Here is a 21,830-nt window from a genome sequence, read left to right on the forward strand (position 1 = left end):
AGTTATTGATCCTCACTATCCGGTCCTGCCTCCATGGACTCGTAGTATGAGAGTGACCTTGTGTAGCCATGTCTGTTAGGTCCAGATATTTCGGGAATTCTTCTCTCGTTCATTCTAGACATTAATGTGACCATAAGGCAGATATGTGGCTTGTCAATTAACATTTGTGCCGTAAGCATCCAGGCTTCACTTGGTCGGTGATAAGCCCCACAGTGGTATGGCATCATACACACGTTACAAAGCCACCTAAATGTTCTTAATGTGGGAAAAAGAGACAAAAGGAGAGGGGGGCTAAATACTGTAGACTGATGGGAGAATAACCTACCTCTCACAGTAAGTTGTCAGATTCAGTGTTTAAAGAGACCTCTTTTTGGTATAACTTGGCCCCTCAATGGAAGCCAGCCACTGAATCTGATGTTCAGCTGGAGAAAACCTCAGTATTTGCTGATTCGATTCTGGAAGAAAAAAGATGGCTCCAATGGACTTAGAGACATGTGTCTCGATACTGTGCTCCACGGGCGATTTTAGTGGGATTTTCAAAGGTTAAGGCTGTTGGTGATTTGTGCCTTCAGAGGCCAGTCTGTTCCGTCTGTATATGAAATGCCACTGTATTCACTCCTAAGGCCAAGTTAGAGAAGCCTGCAGAGTAACATGCTTTTCACACGCACACACAATAACATCACCAGGCATAGTTTACATGACAACTAAACAACAAGCTCTTATTTTAATTGCCCGATCTTATATTGAGCTTTGTTTTTTTGTTTCATTTTGCTTTATTGTTGTTGTGGTTTTCATTTTTTAACCCATAGCTTAGTTCCCTAGCCTGTCCCTCTGAAACCCATGTTTATCATGTGGGGAAGTCTTACTTCTCTGAAGTCCTCATCACACATTTGGTCCTGCTTCCTGATGACAAGCTGACCACTGCAACATTAGCCTTTGTGCCTTTGAAGTTACAAAACACAGTGTTACATCTCTCATTGGCACACAAGAAACAATTCTCAGTTACCTCCCAGGGTGGATTGTCCCCACCAACTGACCCGGTACACACAAGCTCAGGGAGCCATGTGTCTTTATCTTTCAAACTGAAAAGCTCGAAAGTTCTTACATCAAGTCAGCTTACATGAAGGGGAATCCTCCTCCTCTCCATCCTCCAACCACCTTCTCCTGCCCAAAAGCAATGATTTTTTTTCCAGTGTTACATATCCTTTCAGCTAATTCTTTGCATACACCTGTACCAGTGCTTCTCCACCTCAGCTTAAGAGGCAGGGTATGATGACAGCCTTACACTGCCGGTGGTAGGACTTCTGCACTCAGCTTCCACCTTGTCCCCCACACATACGGATTCGAGGTGGCCACTGGGTAGTAGGTAAATAGGCACACTGACATGATGTCACCCACTCAAGAGGAGACCTGCCTGTTTGCTTTAGCTGTTCACACCCAAATTAAGAAAAGACATTGATCAGTACCAGGTCTTTTGGCTTGCTCAGGTTTAAAGCCAAGTTGAGCTGCTTGCCTTGGTAATAGGAATGACCATTAATCTGGTCCTTGCCGCTTCACTGCATGCTGGGCAACTTGGGTGGCTCTCCCCACGTGTGGGTTTTAACACGTGTGGACCGATGGACTTCTGTCTTAGTAGTCGGCTTGCATGGTGTGTTGACTGTTTCTTCTTTCTGTGTAGCTTTGGTGTGAAGCTTATGGACTTCCAGGCCCACCGGCGGGGTGGCACTCTAAATAGAAAGCACATATCCCCAGCTTTCCAGCCGCCACTCCCGCCCACAGATGGCAGCACCTTGGCTCCTGCAGGCCCAGAGCCCCCTCCCCAGAGCTCTAGGGCTGAAAGCAGCACAGGGGGTGGGACTGTCCCCTCCTCTGCGGGCATACTGGAGCAAGGGCCAAGCCCGGGCGACAGGTAAGAAGGCCGGCTTCTGCTGGCAGTAGGTGCTCAGAGCCCCAACCTTCTTGCAGGGGCTGGCCTGTGGGCATGATCTCCATGCCCACAGAATCACTCAGCATAGAGTGATCTGCCATAACCAGATCTGCCTTCACTCTTCTGGTTGGCAGAGGATGGAAAAAAAAACCCTGCAAATTGCTTGATTCCTTTCCTGTTTTCCAAAAGAAGCAACATATGTTTGCATTCTTTATCATACTGCTTTGGTGCTGGAAGCCAATAGGTGCCTAGTGGTATTATAAACTTCTTTTCCCTATTTGATGTGCACTCAATGTTCATTTACCATTTGCTTTTGTCATCTTGTACGCTAACTAGTTAACACCTGAATGTAGCAAGTTACTTAGTTTAGAGTATTCCTGGTATTCATTCACTCATCCATCCATCCATCCACCCACCCATCCATCTGTTCACCTATCCATCCATCATCTATCCATCCATCTACCCATGCATCCATCCACCTACCCATCCACCCACCCATCCATGCATCTATCCACCCATCCATCCATGCATCCATCTATCCACCTATCCATCTATTTGCCAATCCTTCCACCTACCATCCATCCATCCATCCATCCATGGACCCATCCATCTACCTCTCTGTCCATCCATCCATCTATCCATCCATCCATCCACCCACTCACCCACCTATCCACCTACCCATCCACCCATCCATCCATTCAATCAGATTTACTGAATAAGAGTACTGGGTGCTGTACTAGGCACAGTAGTGCCTCCTCCACCCCTAGCTTTCAGTCATGCAGACAAATTGATATGTGAGTACAGGGTAGAAAATATGATGGTAGATTTTCCTAAAAGGCTCTTTTGTTGCTTAACCTTTTGATTAGCCACCCAGAGTGGGTTACAATTATACAGCAACTTGAAGAAGGAGTACCCTTGAACTTGAGATTTTCATCTAATCCTCATGAATTCATTTCTCTACACTGACTCGGGCAGATGACCCACCAGAGGCCACTTCAGGTGATATGTTAGCTGGTTCAGGACTGGGAGCTGCTGTAAAAGATGAGCCCCTCTACAGAGTATGTGCTAAGATTTTTCTTGGCCTTTTCTCTAGCAGGGCCATCGATAAAGCACTGAATAATCACATATAAAGTAAAATAAATGCATAGAACAAGAATGACCTGTTTAAGCCCACATTATACATGGAAACAAATTTGCCTTTGGAGGGCTCCCTCCCCTCAGCTTCTCCGGATGAGGAGGGTGTGCCTAGTGGGATGTGAAGCTAGCTGTTTCTGAGATAGGAATCTTGATCAGGCTTCACGGCCGAATTCGGACTACTCTATGAATTCCTGAATTCCTTTTCATTCACATAATTTGTAGAAGTCCTCATTTTGGTGAAAAATAACAAAGGCTTCAAACTTCCTAGAGCTTCACATGCACATCGTAAGCTCCATATTGTCTTGTCAAAGCTGCTATTCTCCACACATACCTTTGTTTCGGCTTGAATTTTTTTGTTTGAGGAAAAAAAAAAAGCATTTGCCAACTCACACATTTTCCTTCACCTGTAGTCTTCAGTTTGCTTAATCAGGGCTACATAATGCTAAGACAATAATTAGAATGCACTGCAGAAGGACAAATAGAATGTCAGTCTTCGATTTGCTTTTGTTTTTTGTGCTCCGTGGATATTTTTGCATAGACTTCATGAATGACGTTCCAGTCTCTAGTGACCCCAACAAAATGCAGCTATAAAGTTAGTGTACGAAGTTCTGAGCCGGGAACTGGCCCAGGTTCTGATCTATATCCACCCTGTAAACAGCCAGCTCCGGGCTGTGAGCCATCACTAAGTCTCTCAGGGCTCCTCTTTCCTCAAGTCCAAACGATTGATAATAACTATTTCTAATTTATAACATTAGTATTTTGCTGTAGCTTTTGCTTTGTTTTGTGCACTATGTGTGTCAAACCTTGTTATTTTGAAGTCCAAAAGCCCTTTCATGTTTTTTAATATTGCCCAATTGAAGTATAAGAAAGCTTGGAATTCCTTTTTGGTCGCTGTGAAATGGTGTCTAGCATGATATTCAAGTGGCAGGATAGCTGGAAGACGATCTGATGCAGCGAATCTCATCAAACATTTAGCCCTGAATGGCCCCAGATAAATAGCTTTGTAGACCCAGTGAGAACTATTTAAAATTCCCGATCACGTCCTTGCCTGCTGAGGTGAGAACTCTGGGTGGAATCTGATATTCCATAGCATGCTTGTTAGCTTTCTTGCAGGGGCTGCCAGATGTCTAACTTGACTTCTGTTCTCCCCAGTCCGCCAAAACCCAAGGACCCCGCACCTGCACCTGCACCTGCCCCTGCCCCAGGGAGAAATAGCAGTCAGATTGCCGCGGGCCAGAACCAGTCCCAGACGGCGGCCGGCTCCCATCAGCTGTCCGTTGGCCCAGGGCACAACTCCGCTGGCCCTAGCCCGCATACTGTGCGCCGAGGTGAGTAGCCACCTCTACTTCTTCCCCTTAGGGAGGGATGGATGTGCAGACCTCCTTGGGTTAACACAGGGATTCGCGTTGCCAGGCTTCCTGACAGATTATCTGTCTGTTATAAAATGGCAAGCAGAAGAGCAACCTGGCTGGCTTAGTCCAAAGAGCAAGCAACTCTTTTTTTTTTTTTTTAATAAATTAATTTTTATTGGTGTTCAATTTACCAACATACAGAAAAACACCCAGTGCTTATCCCGTCAAGTGTCCCCCTCAGTGCCCGTCACCCATTTCCCCCCACCCCCCGCCCTCCTCCCCTTCCACCACCCCTAGTTCGTTTCCCAGAGTTAGGAGTCTTTATGTTCTGTCTCCCTTCCTGATATTTCCCACACATTACTTTTCCCTTCAGCAAGCAACTCTTGATCTCAGAATCTTGAGTTCAAGCCCCACATTGGGTGTAGAGATTACTTAAAGAAAAAAAAAATCTTTAAAAAAAAATGGAAGCAGAAAAATCAATCATTTAAGAGCAAAATCATGGGATGCCTGGGTGGCTCAGCAGTTGAGCATCTGCCTTTGGCTCAGGGCATGTTCCTGGTCTCGGGATCGAGTCCTCCATTGGGCTCCCTGCAAGGAGCCTGCTTCTCCCTCTGTCTATGTCTCTGCCTATCTCTATGTCTCTCATGAATAAATAAATAATATCTTTTTTTAAAAGAAGCAAAATCATTAAAGAGGTAAGAAGACCTGGAATGAGATCTACCCTCTTAAATTTCTACAAGAACTAGGGCACCGTGTGGTGCAGCAGACCTCTAGAACTTACTCATCTTGCATAACTGAAACTTTATGTCTGTTGATTTGCAGCTCTCCTTTATCCCCTCTCTGGTGCTCTCTCTCTCTCTCTCTCTCCAGCCCTGGTAACCACCATTCCACTCTGATTCTGTGGGTCTAACTGCTTTCGATACTTCATCTAAGGGGAATCATGCAGTACTTGTCTTTCTGAGACTGGCTTATTTCACTTAGCATAATGTCCTGCAGCTTCATCCATGTTGTTATATGTGGTGGAACATCCTTTTTTAAAGCTAAATTATATTCGATATGCCCACATGTTTAATCTAATCATCCGTTGATAGACTTTTAGTCTGTTTCTACAACTTGGCTCTTGAGAATAATGCTGCAGAGAACACAGGAGTGCAAATACCTTTTAGATGTCCTGATTTCAGTTCATTTGGCTAAATACCCGGAAGTGGATTTGCTAGATCATATGGTAGTTCTGTTTTTAGTTTTGAGGGGGGAACCTCCATACTGTTTTCCATAAAGACTGCACCAATCTACATTCCCACCAACAGGGTTCAAGGGTTCCATTTTCTCTACATCAACACTCATTGTCTTTGGGTTTTTTTAATAGTAGCTGTTCTGACAGATGTGAGGTGGTATCTCACTGTGGTTTTGGTTTGCATCTCCTGAGGATGAGGGACGTCGAGCATCCCTTCCTGTGCCTGTTGGCCATCTGGATAACTTCTTTGGAGAAAGTCTATTCAAGTCTTTAGCTCATTATAAAGTCAGATTATTAGTTCTTTTGTTATTGAGTTGTAGGTGTTCCTTACATGTTTGGAAATTAACTCCTTATCAGATAGATGGTTTGTGAGTGTTTTCTCCTGTTTTGTGAGTTGCCTCTTCATCTGCCACAACCTTTCGCTGTGCAGAGGCTTTATAGTTTGATGTGGTCCCACACCTCCATTCTTTGCCTGGGCTTTTCACATCATATCCACAAAACCATTGCCAGTACTGATGTCATGAAGCCTTCTCCCTATATTTTCTTCAAGGAGTTTGACATTATCAGATCTTATGTTTAAGTCTTTTTTTTTTTTTTTTTTAATCTTATGTATTTATCTGAGAGGGAGCAAGCAAGACAGAGCACGGGCAGTAGGGAGGGCCAGAGGGAGAAGCAGATTCCCCACTGAGCAGGGAGCCTGATGCAGGTCTTGTTCCCAGGATCCCAAGATCACAACTTGAACCTAAGGCAGGCGCTCATCCTCTGAGCCACCCAGGCATCCCTGTTTAAGTCTTTAATCCATTTTGAGTTGACTTTTGTTCATGGTGTAAGATAAAGGTCCAGTTTTATTCTTTTGCCTATGGGTATCTTCTTTTCCCAAAACCATCTGTTGATGAAACCATCCTTTCCACTGCATATTTGCAGTGCCCTGTCAACAGTCCGCTGGCCATGTATGCATGGATTTATTTCTGTGCGGTCTATTCTGTTGCACGTGTGGTTCCTCCTTATCATTCAAGTCACAGCTCAGAGATTACCCACTCCATGAGCCCTGCTCATTTACCCACTCTGAACTGATGGCCACCCCTATCCCCTCCACTCACCAAGTCTTCCTATGTCATATCATTCTCTTTCAGCGCATTTTTTTTCTTGATCTGAAATTTTTTAATTTTGTTTTTTACCTTTTTGCTAGTCTCCCCTCGTAGCTCTTAGAGAGCTGGGATCTTTCCTACCTCACGCACGCACTCCCGTATTCCTAGCCTGTGTCATTGCCTGTCACAGAGTGAGCAGTCAATAAATATTTGTGGTCTGGGGGTTCTGAGTGCCACTTATATCTAGAGCAACTAGGTGATGGTCCTGCCTTCCCTGTCTCTTGGAGATCTGGTGATGTCTGGAGACATTTTTGGTTGGCATAGTTAGGGAGGGGAATGTTACTGGCATCTGGTGAGTAGAAGCCAGGGATGCTGGTAAACATCATACAGTGCACCAGCAGCCCCCCACAACAAAGAATTATCTAGCCCCAAATGTTATTAGTGCTGACATCAAGAAACTCAGAAAGGGACATGAAAGGGACTAGAAAGGGACATGATTCACTAAAGATGTTTCGAAAACCAATTAAATTCCATGTGAACCAGGCTGCCCTTTGTCTTAACTCCCAACCCCATCTATTGGACTATGGATGATCCTCACTATAAAATGACTTGTGTTTTTGGTAGTTCAAGAAACAATGAATTTGGGGCGCCAGGGTGGCTTAGTCAGTTCAGCATCTGCCTCCGGCTCAGGTCATGATCCCAGCGTCCTGGGATCGAGTCCCGCATCAGGATCCTTGCTCAGCAGGGAGTCTGCTTCTCCCTCTCCTTCTGCCTGCCACCCATTCCTTCCCTGCTCATGTTCTTGCACACTCTGCTCTCTTTCTCTCTCTCAAATAAATAAATAAATAAACAATCTGAAAATTAAAAAAAGAAAGTTTCTATGAAGGAAGCTCAGTAAACCCAGTTTTACTGAGCTAAGTTTTTCCCTTAATAGATTTCACTTCTTCACCTGTTGATTTCAGTTTAGGGGCAATGCTGTTTAAAAAAAAAAAAAAAAAAAACAGAAAACAAAAATTGTGTGTGTGTGTCTGTGTGTCTGTGTTCAGTGAGAATCAAGAATGACCTCAGTGCAGGGATGCCCTCACTCAGAGTGTGGCCATGCCTCCCATGTTATCATGTGTGCCTGGGAACTGCCACATAGGGAATAGTAGGAGGCACTGGCCCATGTGCTCGCAAAGACCATTCCCAAGTCTAGTGAGAAACAAAGGTGGATGGGCCAGGTAGGGCAGAGCCAGGTGAGTGAGTAGTAGAACCACAAGCAGGGGGCATCCGTGCTAGATGAGCTGTGTAGTGTACAAAGCCAGCCTTTCAGAAGGTTGTTTGGCCTTGATGCAAGCTGCACCGGCTGTTGCTCTGATGCCCCCGAAGTGACAAGGCCCCATCCAGGGGGTAGCAGAGGCCGCAGGGACAGCCAACTTCAGGAGATTTGGATACTCTGGCATGGTCTGGTCAATGCTGCTCGTGGCGAGGGACAATTGTGATAAATGGCAAAAGGCCTTGGACTTCAAAGTTTGAGCTGTAGCTTTTGCCTAAAGTCACATCTAGCTGGTTGTATTAAAGGCTGGTAATTGAGCCTCTCCTAACTGAGTTCCTATAAATATAAAGGAGAAATAAAAATGCATTCTTGAGGGGTGCATTGTGGGAATGCCCATGAAAGCACCATCTCTCTAAAGCGCAACACAACATTAGGTGGAATTTTTATACATTACAGGCAGGGAAGCGAAGTCAGGTACACTGCTTGGTTATGGACCCCATGTGGTCCTTCTTAAGGCAAGTGCTCTCCCCTGAGCCACCATCATCTTCATCTGTGCCCCCCACTGATCCTGGAGGGTAGTTAGGTCTTCTCCGCTTGGGTTCCTATGACACTGCTTCCAGGTTGAGGCTCTCCTTATGGCCACACTCGGAGTCTCTCCTACTTCCCCAAACCCCAGATCTCTGGCGTCCTCCCAGGACAGTGTGGTCTTTCTGCCCCTGCCTCAGCCTCCCCAGACTTTCATAGGCAGTCTCAGACAAGGCCCACCATTCTCCCATGGCCCCGGCACCCAACTGTCCTACCTCCTCTTCTGATTCCCTCAGCACCCTTTAATGTCAGGAATGGTTCTTTTCTTCGCTGTGAATTTACAATTAACATTCCTCAGAATAGAAAACTAGACATTCTTCTTTTTAAGTTGCTCGTGGTAACCAGAGTATGGCTGCTATTCCACAGATTCTCTTTTGTCGGCTGGCTGGTTGTTTCTGTGGGAAAAGGTCTTCCAGGGTCCAGGGTCGAAAGTTCTAGGCCAGCAGGGCAGAGCAAACTTTATACCCTTTTCATTCCTGAACTCGGCCCTGTGAGCAGGGAGCCAGGCAATGTTGGAAGGAGAAAGGAGATGAAAGAATCCAAAAAGTCCACAGAACATGGTTGTGAGTCTCTGTCTACCAGTTTCTAGTCGTGTGATCTTTTGCAAGCACCTCTCTGAGCCTCAGTTTTCTCCACCGTGGATATAACACTGCCTGTCTTGCAGGGAGCTAATTGGACTTAAATGGGACTTGAATTTATGCAAGGGCCCTAACTTGGTGCTGGTGACCTGGGGTAAATGATACTCTTTAGTTTCCTTATCCCTTTTTGGGAAGATTAGTAGGATCTCAGTACAATTTGAAAAATGCTAACATCTCTCCTTTCTACCCACCTCTCCCAGCCCCAAACCAGGTCTCCAGACCTGTTGTTTTCCAGTTGGCCCTCCTCGGTACCAAATTCTGCCCCCACGCCCCCTTGGTGGTGCCGATCTCAGCTGATACAGGGAGGGTGGTGATGTGCTTCAGCTCTCCTTACAGAAATCGAGCTATTGCAGCTCTTCCAGACTTACTGATACTTCTATCCAGAGCCTATCTGTTCATTCAAATGACTCTGGAGTTGGTAGAATTTCAGTTATTTAAAAAAAAAAAAAAATCAAGCCCCCTAGGAGAAGCCCCTTAGGAGAAACCAGCTTGGGACACCTGGTGGCTCAGAGATTGAGCGTCTGCCTTCGGCTCAGGGCGTGATCCCGGGGTCCTGGGATCGAGTCCTGCATCAGGCTCCCTACAGGGAGCCTGCTTCTCCCCCTGCCTGTGTCTCTGCCTCTCTGTCTGTGTCTCTCATGGATAAATAAATAAAATCTTTTTTAAAAAATTTTTTAAAAAAGGACAAGCCGGCTTAGGGTAAGGAGCCATGGTAGGTAGAGGCAGATCAGTCATGTTTGGGGGTCACCCCCTCAGCTGTTCTTGCTTCTCCCCATTTTTTCTAGGCTCTCAGGTCATGCAGGGAAGCTCACTGAGCTTAGGGCAGAGATTCCGTGTAGGGAGGCAACCCCTGTTCACTGAGTTCTTTCCATATTGAACTTTTAAAACAACAGATCTCAGGGCACCTGGCTGCCTCAGTGGGGAGAGCATCCAACTCTTGAATTTGGGGTCATGAGTTCAAGCCCCCAATTAGGGTGATTAGTTCACCCTAATCAGGTGTAGAGATTATTAAATCTCTAAAAATCAAACAACAGATCTTAAAAGGTGTATATATAATATATATATATTATATATATATATATTATATATATATATATATTTAGTACTTTTTGTTTTTTAAACTGTAAACCTCTTATTTGGGAATAATATTAGATTTCCAGAGAGGTTGCGGAGGCAGTGCTAATTGTTCCCATATTCTCCTCACCCACTTCTCCTTCCGTTAACATCCCAGGTTCCCGTTGTCTCATCTTCCTGAGTCTCCTCTGGGCTGGGACAGTTTCTGTGAAAACCCTCTGTGTGTTTTCATGGCCTTGACAGCTTGAGGGAGGGCTGTTCTGGCCTTTTGAAGGAAGGATGTCCTCAGTTCAGGTTCATTAACTGCCATTCTCTTGGTCAGACTGGGCCTGGGCTTGTAGGAGGAAGGGAGACCACGGAGGTGAAGAACCCTCCTGGTGTCATCCTTCCATGGGATGCATGGCAGCGACATGGCTTCCTGCCACCAAAGCTCACCTGGTGTTGGCTCTCACTGCACTGTGCTTACTGAAAGTTGTTTTCCCCTCTGTGCAGCTGTTAAAAAACCTGCTCCTGCACCCCCGAAGCCAGGAAACCCACCTCCCGGCCATCCCGGGGGCCAGAGTTCTTCAGGAGCATCTCAGCACCCACCCAGTCTGTCACCAAAGCCAGCCACCCGAAGCCCTTCCCCTCCTGCCCAGCACACAGGCCAGGCTCCAGCCCAGCCGTGCGCCACCTCACAGCCCTCTGCACCCCGGAGGTACTCCAGCAGCCTGTCCCCGATTCAAGCTCCCAGCCACCCACCGCCACAGCCCCCAACGCAGGCCGCGCTGCCCGGGCACATCAAACCGAGTGGCCAGGGCCCACCCACCCCCGGGGCCCTGTCTGGTGAGCCTGGACTGGAGCAGCCACCTCACACCCCGCCCCAGACTCCAACGCCCCCCAGTACCCCACCTCTAGGGAAACAGAACCCCAGCCTACCAGCTTCTCAGACCCAGCCGGTGAGTAACCCTGAGACTGCACAGCCACATGCCGGGACCTTACCGAGACCGAGACCAGTCCCGAAGCCGAGGAACCGGCCCAGCGTGCCTCCACCCCCCCATCCTCCCGGTGCCCACTCAGCTGGGGACAGCGCCCTCGCCAACGCAGCTCCCACCGCTTCCAAAATAGTGACAGGTAAGTAAGAAATCAGCTCAGACCTTTCCCCCATCCGTGCTGCAGTGCTTCTGTACTCTCACCTTTCGTGTGGATCTTGGTTTATAGCAGGGGGGCAGCAAACTATAGCCACTGGCCCAATCTGGCCCATAGCCCATTTTTGTAAATAAAGTTTTATTGGGACGCAGCCACTGTGATTTGTTTACATATGGTCTTTGGCTGCTTTAGTGCTCAGGTAGCAGTTGTATTGTCCTTTCGAGAGTATTTGGAGTACTTAGAGCCCAAAAATATTTAATACCTGACCTGGCCCTTGAAGTTAGCTGGCCTCTGATTTATAGTTTCATTATGTGTTTAAGACCTGTCTACATTTACAGTTTTCAAAGTATAATGGCCTAATTCAGGTGGAAGGTATTATACCACATGAGCATGAAATTCATTTCTTAGCGAATTCCTCATTATTTACCTTCAAAGATAAAAATGTTCGTAGTAAGTGAAGGATTTCAGCTATAACTTTAAAAAACATGATTTGTACCCATTTGGATGCTCTAGGAAGGGAGGTCTTAGGGCGTGATCACATCAGAGTGCCAGCCTCGAGTGATGAGGGAGGGAAGGATCAAGAATTTCCCACAATTCCCATGGAAATGTGTTTCAGGTAGTGGTGATTATGCAGATTTCAGTGGACTACCCAATGGAGTGGTTTTTTCAGACGGTCCACAATATGATCTTTTTATTTAATTATGACACCTTTTAAAAATTCCACCCCAACAGCTCTAACACACTATTTGATTTAAGGATGCGGTAGCTGGGGTTTTTCAATGTGTTTTTAAAATGGCAATTAGGAGCTTTGAATCACAACAGCTTAGTTTTAAATTTTCTATGGGAAGCTAGTTTTAGAGAAGAAGCTGAAATATACTTCTGGGCTGTCCAGCTGTATGGCACGACTTCTCTGCTGAAACGATCCAACGGTATACTCCAAACTGGTACCCCAAATGATGAGGGTTATCCAATTAGTCTATCTTTTGATAACCCTTTCTTTTGTTTTTTTCAGGAATATACTGCATAAATGCACATATTATAAATGGTTGATGATTTCTGATGACATTCCAACTTTTATTTGTAAAAAACAAAGCCATATTGGTGTGTTTGTTTGTTTGTCTCCCAATAGATGCCCTCACAGGTGGGGAAGGTCCCCAGGACTAAGGTGTGTAACCCCCCAAGCAGCTCGCACCACAGCTCCAAATGCTCCTGCTTAGCCGTGTTTTGCATATGTGCTTTTGACCGTGTGCTCAGGAGCAGCTACTTGACCCCTGTGCCATCCGTTCTGTAGCATTAGACATTACTTTTGTTCTCATCAAAAGCATTTCAAGCCACAGGGTTCCATATTCAAGAGGTAGATGTCAGTAGATTGAGAACCCGATTTCAAGCTACTCTTACAAGAATTCTAGAAGTGTCTTCTTTCTTGTTGGTAAGCCTTTCATAAAGGGTCCTGCTCTTCTTGGTGATTTACCTGTCATTGATTGACACATCACATCCAACCAAAGAGGACTTGGGTACAGTCAGCACAGGAAATTGTGTCCCCTTTCCCTGTGTCTTGAGCTTTAATTTTTTAATTGTGTATCTTAAGTGCAAGTTAACTGCATGGAGCTTCTTAATTTGATGTTTGAAATTGTCAGGACCAAAAAAAAAAAATCTTCCTCCGAAGATCCTACACTAAATTCCTTTGCATTCCAGCCTGCTTACATTTTGCTTTCTTAAACCACATGAGCTTTTCAAAGGGTACCATGATGCTCGTCTGCGTCCTGCCTTCGGGACCACATTTGGACACCGGAAGGCTCTCATGACCTGCAGCATTGCTCTAATCGGCTGAGCTGAGCTCAAACCTTTGGTGGCCTACTTCACCAGAGTATTTGCAGCTTTGGTCTGAGTAGGACTTTTTGGAGAAACCAGAAAGGGAAACTAGAGTGCAACCTTTAAGACTCAGAGGAGGGCACAGGCATGAGTTCCCCCTCCCAACTCCTTATAACTCAGAAGCCCAGGGTTGCCCGCATGCACAAGCCCTCACTGAGCCTTTTAACACTTCAATACTTATGGCACATCAAAATTCCAGGCCTCTCCTCCCACACTCGATCTTTCCTTCTTTTTAGACTGAAAACTATGATCCAGAATCATGTCTGTTCTTTAATACCATTCTCACCTCAGAAGTATTTATTCTAGAAAGCTATCCTATTGACCCTTATAACACCATGATGCTCTGTACTTTATAATTATCAGAGCAGGAAAATTGTAAATGAAAACTACTTTTCCTCAAGATATTAGCCAAGTTTTTAAAAACCAATCTATGTTATGAAGTCTCCTAAACTCAAGCAATCCCAGGTCGCAGCAATTACCTTTGTGTTGCAGAATTAACTTTTAATTGGCTTAAAATCACCCAGACTGCCAACTGGGAGCACACAAAAGGCCACCATTTAGGATTCACGAGTATTGAGCAAGCCCCAATTATTAACCATTCTTGGATACAGCCATGGAGTATTTCAAGAAGAAAAAAAACAAAAAAAAAAAAAACGTAACTTCCTTGGAAAGCTGTTTTTTTCTTATGACATCATGTTTTTTCACATGGAAAACTGCAAGCAGATTTCTAGAAATAGGTTATTTGTTTAGAGCATTTAATCCCAAAAAGTTGAAGTGAGGCCTGGGGATTCAGATAAACTCTTGGGGGAGAGTGTTGTTGCCAGGTGGCTTAGGCAGTCAACCTGTGGCAGCTCAACACCAGCCCGGGAGAAACCGAGGGATCCTGGTGTCGCTTGACTCTCTTCCTTAGCGTTACCATAGAAAACGTGACAAGGCTTTTAGCTTTGAAAGTAAAAGAATTTACATCTTGCTGTTTTTAAAGTAATAGATTTTAGCCAAGAGTGTTCTAATTGCAACATTTTATTAAATAATTTAGATGTATGACCTGCCATATTCAGTAAGAACTGAAATTGGAATATTTGATGGTAAGGAAAAGGCACCTGATTGGCCAAAGCATTTGTGCTACTTTATGATCATGTTTGTGCACTAACGCCTGTTACTAACCGGGCACCCTAACCCTGCCTGCTTGCGCCCCTACTAATACCGCATGTACTAAAGGAGCCTGGCGTCCTTCATGCTTGCTGTCAATCACTCTGAATATGAAGTGTGTTCACAGACGTGTGACAGGCGGCCACAGGGCTGGCCCGGTAACTTCTCTCACTTTTGTTCTTTTCTATACTGGGCAGGCTTGAGGTCTAGTAGCAAGAAGACATTGTAGACTTGGACATGCCTGAATCAGAATGGCCACTCCCCCTGTAACATGAGACGCAGCACAAGCTGGCTGATCCATAGAAGAGTGACATTTGTCAGAATTTCTGCTGAAGGGATTAAAGCAGATAAAATAAGAAAACCTCTTACAGTTCTTAATACACATGGGGTCCTGAGTAAATGGTAGCTATTTATGATGGTTCTTATCTTGGAAAAAAACAGATACTCAGAGTTACGTATTAGATTCATATGTCAGTGCTTTAAAGATGCATATGCGCAGACCCAGCCTTCTAGAACCCAGACACAGGAGGGCTGGGACCCTGGCATCCATATTTAGATTCTCATGTGCCACTTGGTTTTCCCAATATTGGTTCTTTCATGGCTTAAAGAGACAATGCTCAGGAGTAGAAGATATTTCTTAATATTTCATGGTATTTCCTGAGCCTGAGAATACCCACGAGCCATCCATCCTCTGTGCAGTGGTAACGCCATGTCACTCTCCGAGTCATCCTTGAACACTCGACACTCTGCTCTTATCACAGTGTTCTTTTTAAGAAATTAACCTCTTTTTGTATACTGAAAGAAACACATTTAAAAAAATTAACTGAGGGATCCCTGGGTGGCGCAGCGGTTTGGCGCCTGCCTTTGGCCCAGGGCGCGATCCTGGAGACCCGGGATCGAATCCCATGTCGGGCTCCCGGTGCATGGAGCCTGCTTCTCCCTCTGCCTGTGTCTCTGCCTCTCTCTCTCTCTGTGTGACTATCATAAATAAATAAAAAAAAAAAAAAATTAAAAAAAAAATTAAAAAAAATTAACTGGATATTAAAGGAGATTTGGAAACTAGAAATAATAAGAAGGCACTCTTCTACAGTTGTAGAAGTTCACTACTCATAATTCTATTTTTTTCTCCATTTTTTTCCTGAAAGTCCAGGGTGTGTGTGATCATAATTATTTTGCATATATAGATTTTGATCTTGCATTTTTTTGTATTACCTTTACATCATATGCCCCTTCCCATGTTATGATAGAGTTTTTATAACTGTCTTTTCAAATGACTGCATAAAGATAAGCAGGCTTATTTTTGCTTGTAGCTGGACATTTCAGTGGCTTCTGCTTCTACTTACAGCTTATTTTTCATAACTATTTATTAAACTAGTTTAATAACTAGTTTTTAATATCCAGATATCAAAATCATGTCAAGGTAAATATCCAGTGAGACCTGAATAGAATCTCTCCTTTGACTAAAATAGTAAAAAAATGCTGAAAATTCTCTGCCAGACCAGAAGGGCTCCAACACCCTAGCGAGGAGCAGGAGTTAGTCATTCTTTCAGAGGCTAAGTTACAGATTGGTCAGGTGGGAATGTCCATTTGCCCTGTGGCTGTGCCGGAAAAGTGTAGTTTCAAGGATGTATTTGGGTCTGTTACCTATCAGAGTGGCCATCCAAATATCCTTTGACTGTTTGAAAGGCAGTCCTAGAGCACATATTTGAAGGACAACCTAGAGCATATATTCAAAATTGTTGAAATGACAAATAAACCTTGTTAGGACCATACCCTAAATTACTGAGTACCTGTTCTGGCTCCTGAGGGCCCACTTCCTTGATAACAGATACACAAAAAAGGAAGGAACTTGGATAGATTTGTCCAAGCCCCTGATTAGGGATACGATTCTGCCCAGAGGGGACACCGCATGCTGGGTTTTTGGTTTTTTAATATAATCTCAGTCATGTGACCTTAGCTCCAAGCTATATGCTCAAAGACCAGCCCTTCTTAGAATGCATATAATGAAAAATGATGCCTTACGTAAGTTTGCAGCCAAAAGGTTTCCTCCAACGAACCAGAGTGTTTAAGACTCAAGTATTATATCCTCAGGTACTGTCTTCTCTATCTGGACCCTCACCCAAAGACGCAAACTCCTGTGGGTTGGAGGGAAAGAAAGGGCTATCCCAATGAAAAACATGCAAACCAGTCTGGCTCTGATCCTCTGTGAGGAGCTGATTTTCTCAGAGTCCCCCTCTCTTACCTCTGTGGTGACACTCTGCTGCCTTGGGGTCATTTCCTGGGGGCCAGTGCGCTGACATGATGATGTGTGTGGGGCTCTTAGTAACCACATTTGGTTTGCAGGAGCTGCTCAGTAGGTGCAAGCCATTGTAGTGAAGAGTAGTCTCCTTCTGAAAGCTGGCTCTGTACACATGCTGATTCTTACTGCTTTTTGTGTGTGAACGGATTTGCTGTCTTCTTTTTAAAAATGGTTCAGCCAGCCCGGCTGGCCCAGTCAGTGGAGCATGTGGCTCTTGATCTCAGGGTCATGAGTTGAAGCCCCATGTTGGGGGCTTTTAAATTTTTTTTAAAAAAATAATGAAATCATAAATAAAAATAAAATCAGCTACCTTTAAAAAATTAAAAATAAAAATAATTCATATAAGGGGGGTAGGCTGGGAAGTACCTGCCAACCTCAGGCAAACCAGGGTGAGTGGGCAGCAGGCAGAAGCAGGGAATGTCCCTAATGCTCCCACCACACATTTTTTTTTTTCCTAAGTGTAGAACTTCTGTGTGTTCATCATAAATAGAAAATATCAGGAAAGTACAAATCCAGAAATTACTTATATGTGATGAAAGAAAGAAAGAAAGTTTGTCTTCTGGAAAGGATCTGTGGCTGATCGGTGTTGGTTTGCATGTAAATCCACATATTAACAAGTAGAAATCTAATCAGTACGTAGAGTGCTTTTGCATCACGCATCCCCCACCAGGCATGGCAACTCCATAGTCTCTGGTAGACTCTTTGGGCTAAAAAGGAATGCTGACTGATTGCACCATCTGTCTTATTGGGTTAGGGTTTGAATTTGCAATGGATTTCTTGTACTAGTCTTGTCTTGGAGACATGACTACTCTACCTGAGGCTATAGGAGAAGAGAATTGGGAAGATGGTTGGGCTGGATGGCTCTTCATCCTCTATCCATCCAACTGGCCAGCCACAAAATATATTGAGAATCAGCCAGTAAGAAGCCACTTCTAGGCACTGGAGATGCACTGAACAAGACAGACACAGTCCCTGCTCCCATGACTTCCTTTCTGCTGAGGTCAAGTCTGAGACCTTTGGATCCCTATTCTGTGCACACAGACCACCCTTGACTGCACCACTGGACAATGCCACAATGCAGCACAATTCAGTTGGTTTTACAATTATCGTAAGACCTGAATTGTCAAGTGCGTTGTGCACTTGAACTCTCTGACACCTTGGCACCTCCACAAAATCTAGAAGTTTCTCTTGAGTTTGATGCATAGGAAACTTTGAGGGCTGGGTCAGCCAACACAGGAGCCATTGTGAGAAAAGGGAGTAAACAGATTTCACAGCTCAGAACTGTAGGGTTGTACAGGAGCAGGAACCAGCCTCAAAGCAGTGACCCCCACCTCACCCCCGCGAAGTGCACCTGCATTTGCCACTGGCCAGTGTGGAGGAGCAGGTGAAAGAGAAGCACTGTCAAAAGTGGCTCCCAGTGAGGGCAGACGTGACAGCTGTTAAGCATAACAGGAAAGCTTCCTAGCACACCCACTCTAGCCCAGCAATGTGGAAGTGCAGCAGATCTGAACATCTCCCTTCTCTCCTGTGCCAGCCTTAAAACCTCTAACTAGGCTCTCACAATTTGCTAGAATACAATCCTACTAGAGAAGCAAATGATTTTGTCTTTATTCGAGGCCATGTCCCCCATTGGACTGCCAGCTTCACTAAAGCTGTGTCTGGCTTGTTCACTCTTGTGCCCTCTCAGGTAGATGCTCAGTAAGTACTTGGTCACGAATGAGTGCATCTGAGACTCCCTGGCCTCCCCAGGAGGCTGGCTGTGACAGGTGAAGATGTCTTTTGTGGGTTTAGGAGTGAGGGACTGACAGCTTGAGGATTAACACTTGCCCTCTCTCTAAGGGAATTCCAGCCAACATAATAAGACATGAAAAACAACAACAACAAAAATAAATAAATAAGACATGAAAAAGGAACTGGAGTATAAGAAGGAGAAGAGAAAAATCAGTATTTGGGGGAGGTTGGTGATCTACCTCGGTGATTGTCAGCTAGGAGTTGACATGGCACATTGGAGTGTCTGGAGACATCTTTGTCACACTGGGGGAGAGAGGGCTGTCTGCCACTGGCATCTCATGCATGAAGGCCAGGACGGCTCCCCCACATCCTGCACTGCACAGGACGGCCCCAGACGAGGTGGCTCTCTCCTGTGAGGCACACCTGTCCATGCAGCCCTGACCTGTGAGGAGGCTTTAGTTAGTGCATGAGAGGCTTGGTGAGAATGGGGTTTCCTCTCCTCGGTCAGAGCGAGCGCCCCCCACACTCCCCGCAAGGGCTGCATCTCTGAGGGCTGCCCTGGGGTCTGAGCAGCTTGACTCCACTTCCAGGGGCTGAGCGTGCCTGTAATGAGTGAAGGTGTGTGTGCATGGGCTGACTCGGACTCTCCAGCTTCTCTCCTCGAGTGCCATCAGGCAGCCCCATGGGTGTTCCCACACGTTGACAGCATGTCTCCTATTTTTGTCCAGACGCCAGTTCTAGACTTTCAGAGCCACTTCGCAGCACCTTTCCTGACATGCATTCAGACTCAGCAAGCAAAGACCTGCCCGGACGCATTCTGTTGGACATAGACAATGACACAGAAAGCACCGCCCTGTGAAGAAAGCCGCCTCACCCCCGCCCCGACCCCCTCCACCCTGGTGAGTGGAACCGGGGCAGGTGCACACTTCTCTCCGCAGACCAAACAGTGAAGAGCTTTCAGTGAAGGGAAAAGAAGGCCCGGCATGCAGGCCTTCGCCTCCCCACAGCCCGAGGAGAAGGTGGAGGCTGACACTTTAAGCTGAATGACCTGTGTCTTGAAGAAGTTGGCTTTCTTTACGTGGGAAAGAAATCATGCCAAAAAAAAAAAAAAAAAATTAGAAAGAAAAAGAAAAAAGTACCTAGAATGGAAAGAGTATTATTGCTGAGACGTGTAGGAAGCTTTGCCACTGCCATCAAGGTGGGTGACACAAAAGGCAATCTGGAATGAAGAAGCAGCAGCGCGTGAACTGTCTATTTAATAAAATACATTCATTATGCAAATCTCCTACTTCCTGCTACTTGGACTCTCATTCTTATAGATTAGGAGGGAGGTTCCTCTCTTTCACAATTGCTGCAGAATCGTTTTGTATGAAGTATGGTCGTGCCTCCCCGACCCCCTCAAAACCATGAGCATCGATGGTGACTGCTGGATCCGTCACCTCAGCAAACTGGATGTGACTTGTGCCTTGTTGGATTGCCAGAATGTAGAAAGAAATGTACTGTTCTTTTTTTTTTAAACAATGTAATTGCTACTTGATAAGGACCGAACATTATTTTAGTTTCATGTTTAATTTGAATTAAATATATTCTGTGGTTTATATGAAAACTTTATCATTCTCAGAAGCAAAACTGTAGCTTGTGTGTATGTGTGTGCATGCATGTTGTCACTTAACCAAGTGGAATTTGGGTGAGACATCTGGGGGTCTGATTGTGACTCTAGAAGTCTGAGGGCATGGAGAGCAAGGTCACAATGGTGACACCAGCCACCAGGTTCCCCAGAAACCTCCCGGACTGTCCCCAGTGAATGTGATGTAGTCGGGCTCTTCCTTTGCACCTACCAGTCCTGACACCCTTTCTTGTCCACCTAGAGACACCGAGAACAGTCAACCCCACTGGGGTACAGAGACTGGGAGGCTCCTGCCTTCCCAGGTTTGAAATACTCGGGAAGAGCGGATGGGGAGATGGCACAGGGTGAGTCCCCACAATCTGGATGGCTGTTGTGAGGACAGCCCCTTACGGTGGCCCAGATTTGGTTGGTCTTCCGTTGGGAACAGAGAGAGGGACACAACGCTGCCAGTGTTGGCTGCCCTGAGCCATTCCATTGGTAGAGTTTTTTGCCAGACACATCAGTGACCTGTCCCTTGCTTAGAAGACATCGGCCCCTTGTGCTCACTTCAGCAGCACATACATTAAAATTGGAACAATACAGAAGACACTGGCACTCCTTTGCTGTGAATGAACAAGTTTAACTTGAAAAGGGCAATCACTTTTTCTCCTTGAAGCTCAAAGATCCCTGTGCCCCCAAAGTGCTTCCTGCATGTCCTAGTTACATTGAAAAATAGATACCCATAAGCCCATTTCCCCCTGTACCTTAAGTTTATGTTTGCTTAACGCTCACTCTCTCCTTCCACAGACCCCCTCCCCCTGCGCCGTAGAACAAGCCCCCTGCAGAAAGCAAGGGTCTCCGTGTCAATCACCCGTCAGCACTGGGCCCCTCCTCCAGGGAGCTCGATGCCCGCAGTGAGGCATCTCCCCGGCACCTTGGACCTGCTTCCTCCGCAGAGACACTGCTTGCCGAGGAGATGGGGTGGGCGCCAGGGGACCAGGCAGGGCCGGGCTGGATGCTCTCCACGGAGTGGCACACATGTTGTTGTTTTCTTGCTGCCTCCGACATTCAACACAGACCCTCTTTATTTTAAGAATGTTTGTGTTCACTTTCCTTCCTGTGTAAACATCTCCCAACCCCAACAGCTCCAATCCAAAGAAAAATGATAACCATTTGATTGTGTGAGTGTCACAGGTCAACAAACCAAGACTACGACCCATCTTCTTGAGCGAGCGAGGCCTGGAGTGGGGCGTGGGGGCTCAGCGTGCTTTCGGAGCTGCCGCCACACTCCACGATGGAAGCATCTCCAGGGTCCCACAGAGACGTGATGATGCCCTGCTGGGACAGTCACCACCTCGCTGTCCCCTCCTCCTGGCACTAACACCATCAGAGAGAAGGCGAGATCTTATCATCTAAACTGACAGTAGCCATTCCTGCTCATCCAGGAACGTGCTGGTGTCTGGGAAGATGCTGCTGGTTATCTGCCCCTTCGGATGGTTTCCATTTCCTTCCCTCAGAATGCTTCCTCATAGAAAGTTCTAGCCCTCTGTGCTCAGGCCTTCTCTGCCAGTTCCCCTGCCCCCGATCCACCACAGCAGCACCACAGTCAAGGCACCAAGTCAAGGTTCCTCGCACCACACCTTGGGTTTAGGACCCATCCAGCCCATTCTCAATCCAGCACTCGGAGGCCACGGGGGTCATCATGGGCCCCTGACTGCCCAACCTCTCGGTCCTGCCCTGTGATTCCCCAGGAGC

At 46.0% G+C, this 21,830-nt stretch overlaps 1 protein-coding gene across 10 annotated transcripts in view; it reads left to right on the plus strand.

The window, feature by feature from the left end:
* The window catches only part of LOC112908305 (rho GTPase-activating protein 17), a 101,799-nt gene extending 81,732 nt beyond the window's left edge, over positions 1-20,067 (plus strand). For 2 of the 10 annotated variants that reach the window (XM_072751320.1, XM_072751319.1), the window contains exons 17-20: positions 1,679-1,909; positions 4,217-4,392; positions 10,783-11,403; positions 19,198-20,067. In XM_072751320.1, coding sequence (XP_072607421.1) covers positions 1,679-1,909; positions 4,217-4,392; positions 10,783-11,403; positions 19,198-19,328 — 1,159 coding nt within the window. In that variant the 3' untranslated portion in view covers positions 19,329-20,067. Of the gene's footprint in view, positions 1-1,678; positions 1,910-4,216; positions 4,393-10,782; positions 11,404-12,547; positions 12,584-14,326; positions 14,376-19,197 lie in introns of all 10 variants that reach the window. The other 8 variants (XM_072751323.1, XM_072751327.1, XR_012000203.1 and 5 more) reach the window with 7 other exon arrangements.
* Positions 20,068-21,830: the final 1,763 nt, after the last annotated feature.

This window comes from Vulpes vulpes, chromosome 3 (genome assembly GCF_048418805.1).
Source record: "Vulpes vulpes isolate BD-2025 chromosome 3, VulVul3, whole genome shotgun sequence".
In the NCBI taxonomy this organism is placed as follows: Eukaryota; Metazoa; Chordata; class Mammalia; order Carnivora; family Canidae; genus Vulpes; species Vulpes vulpes.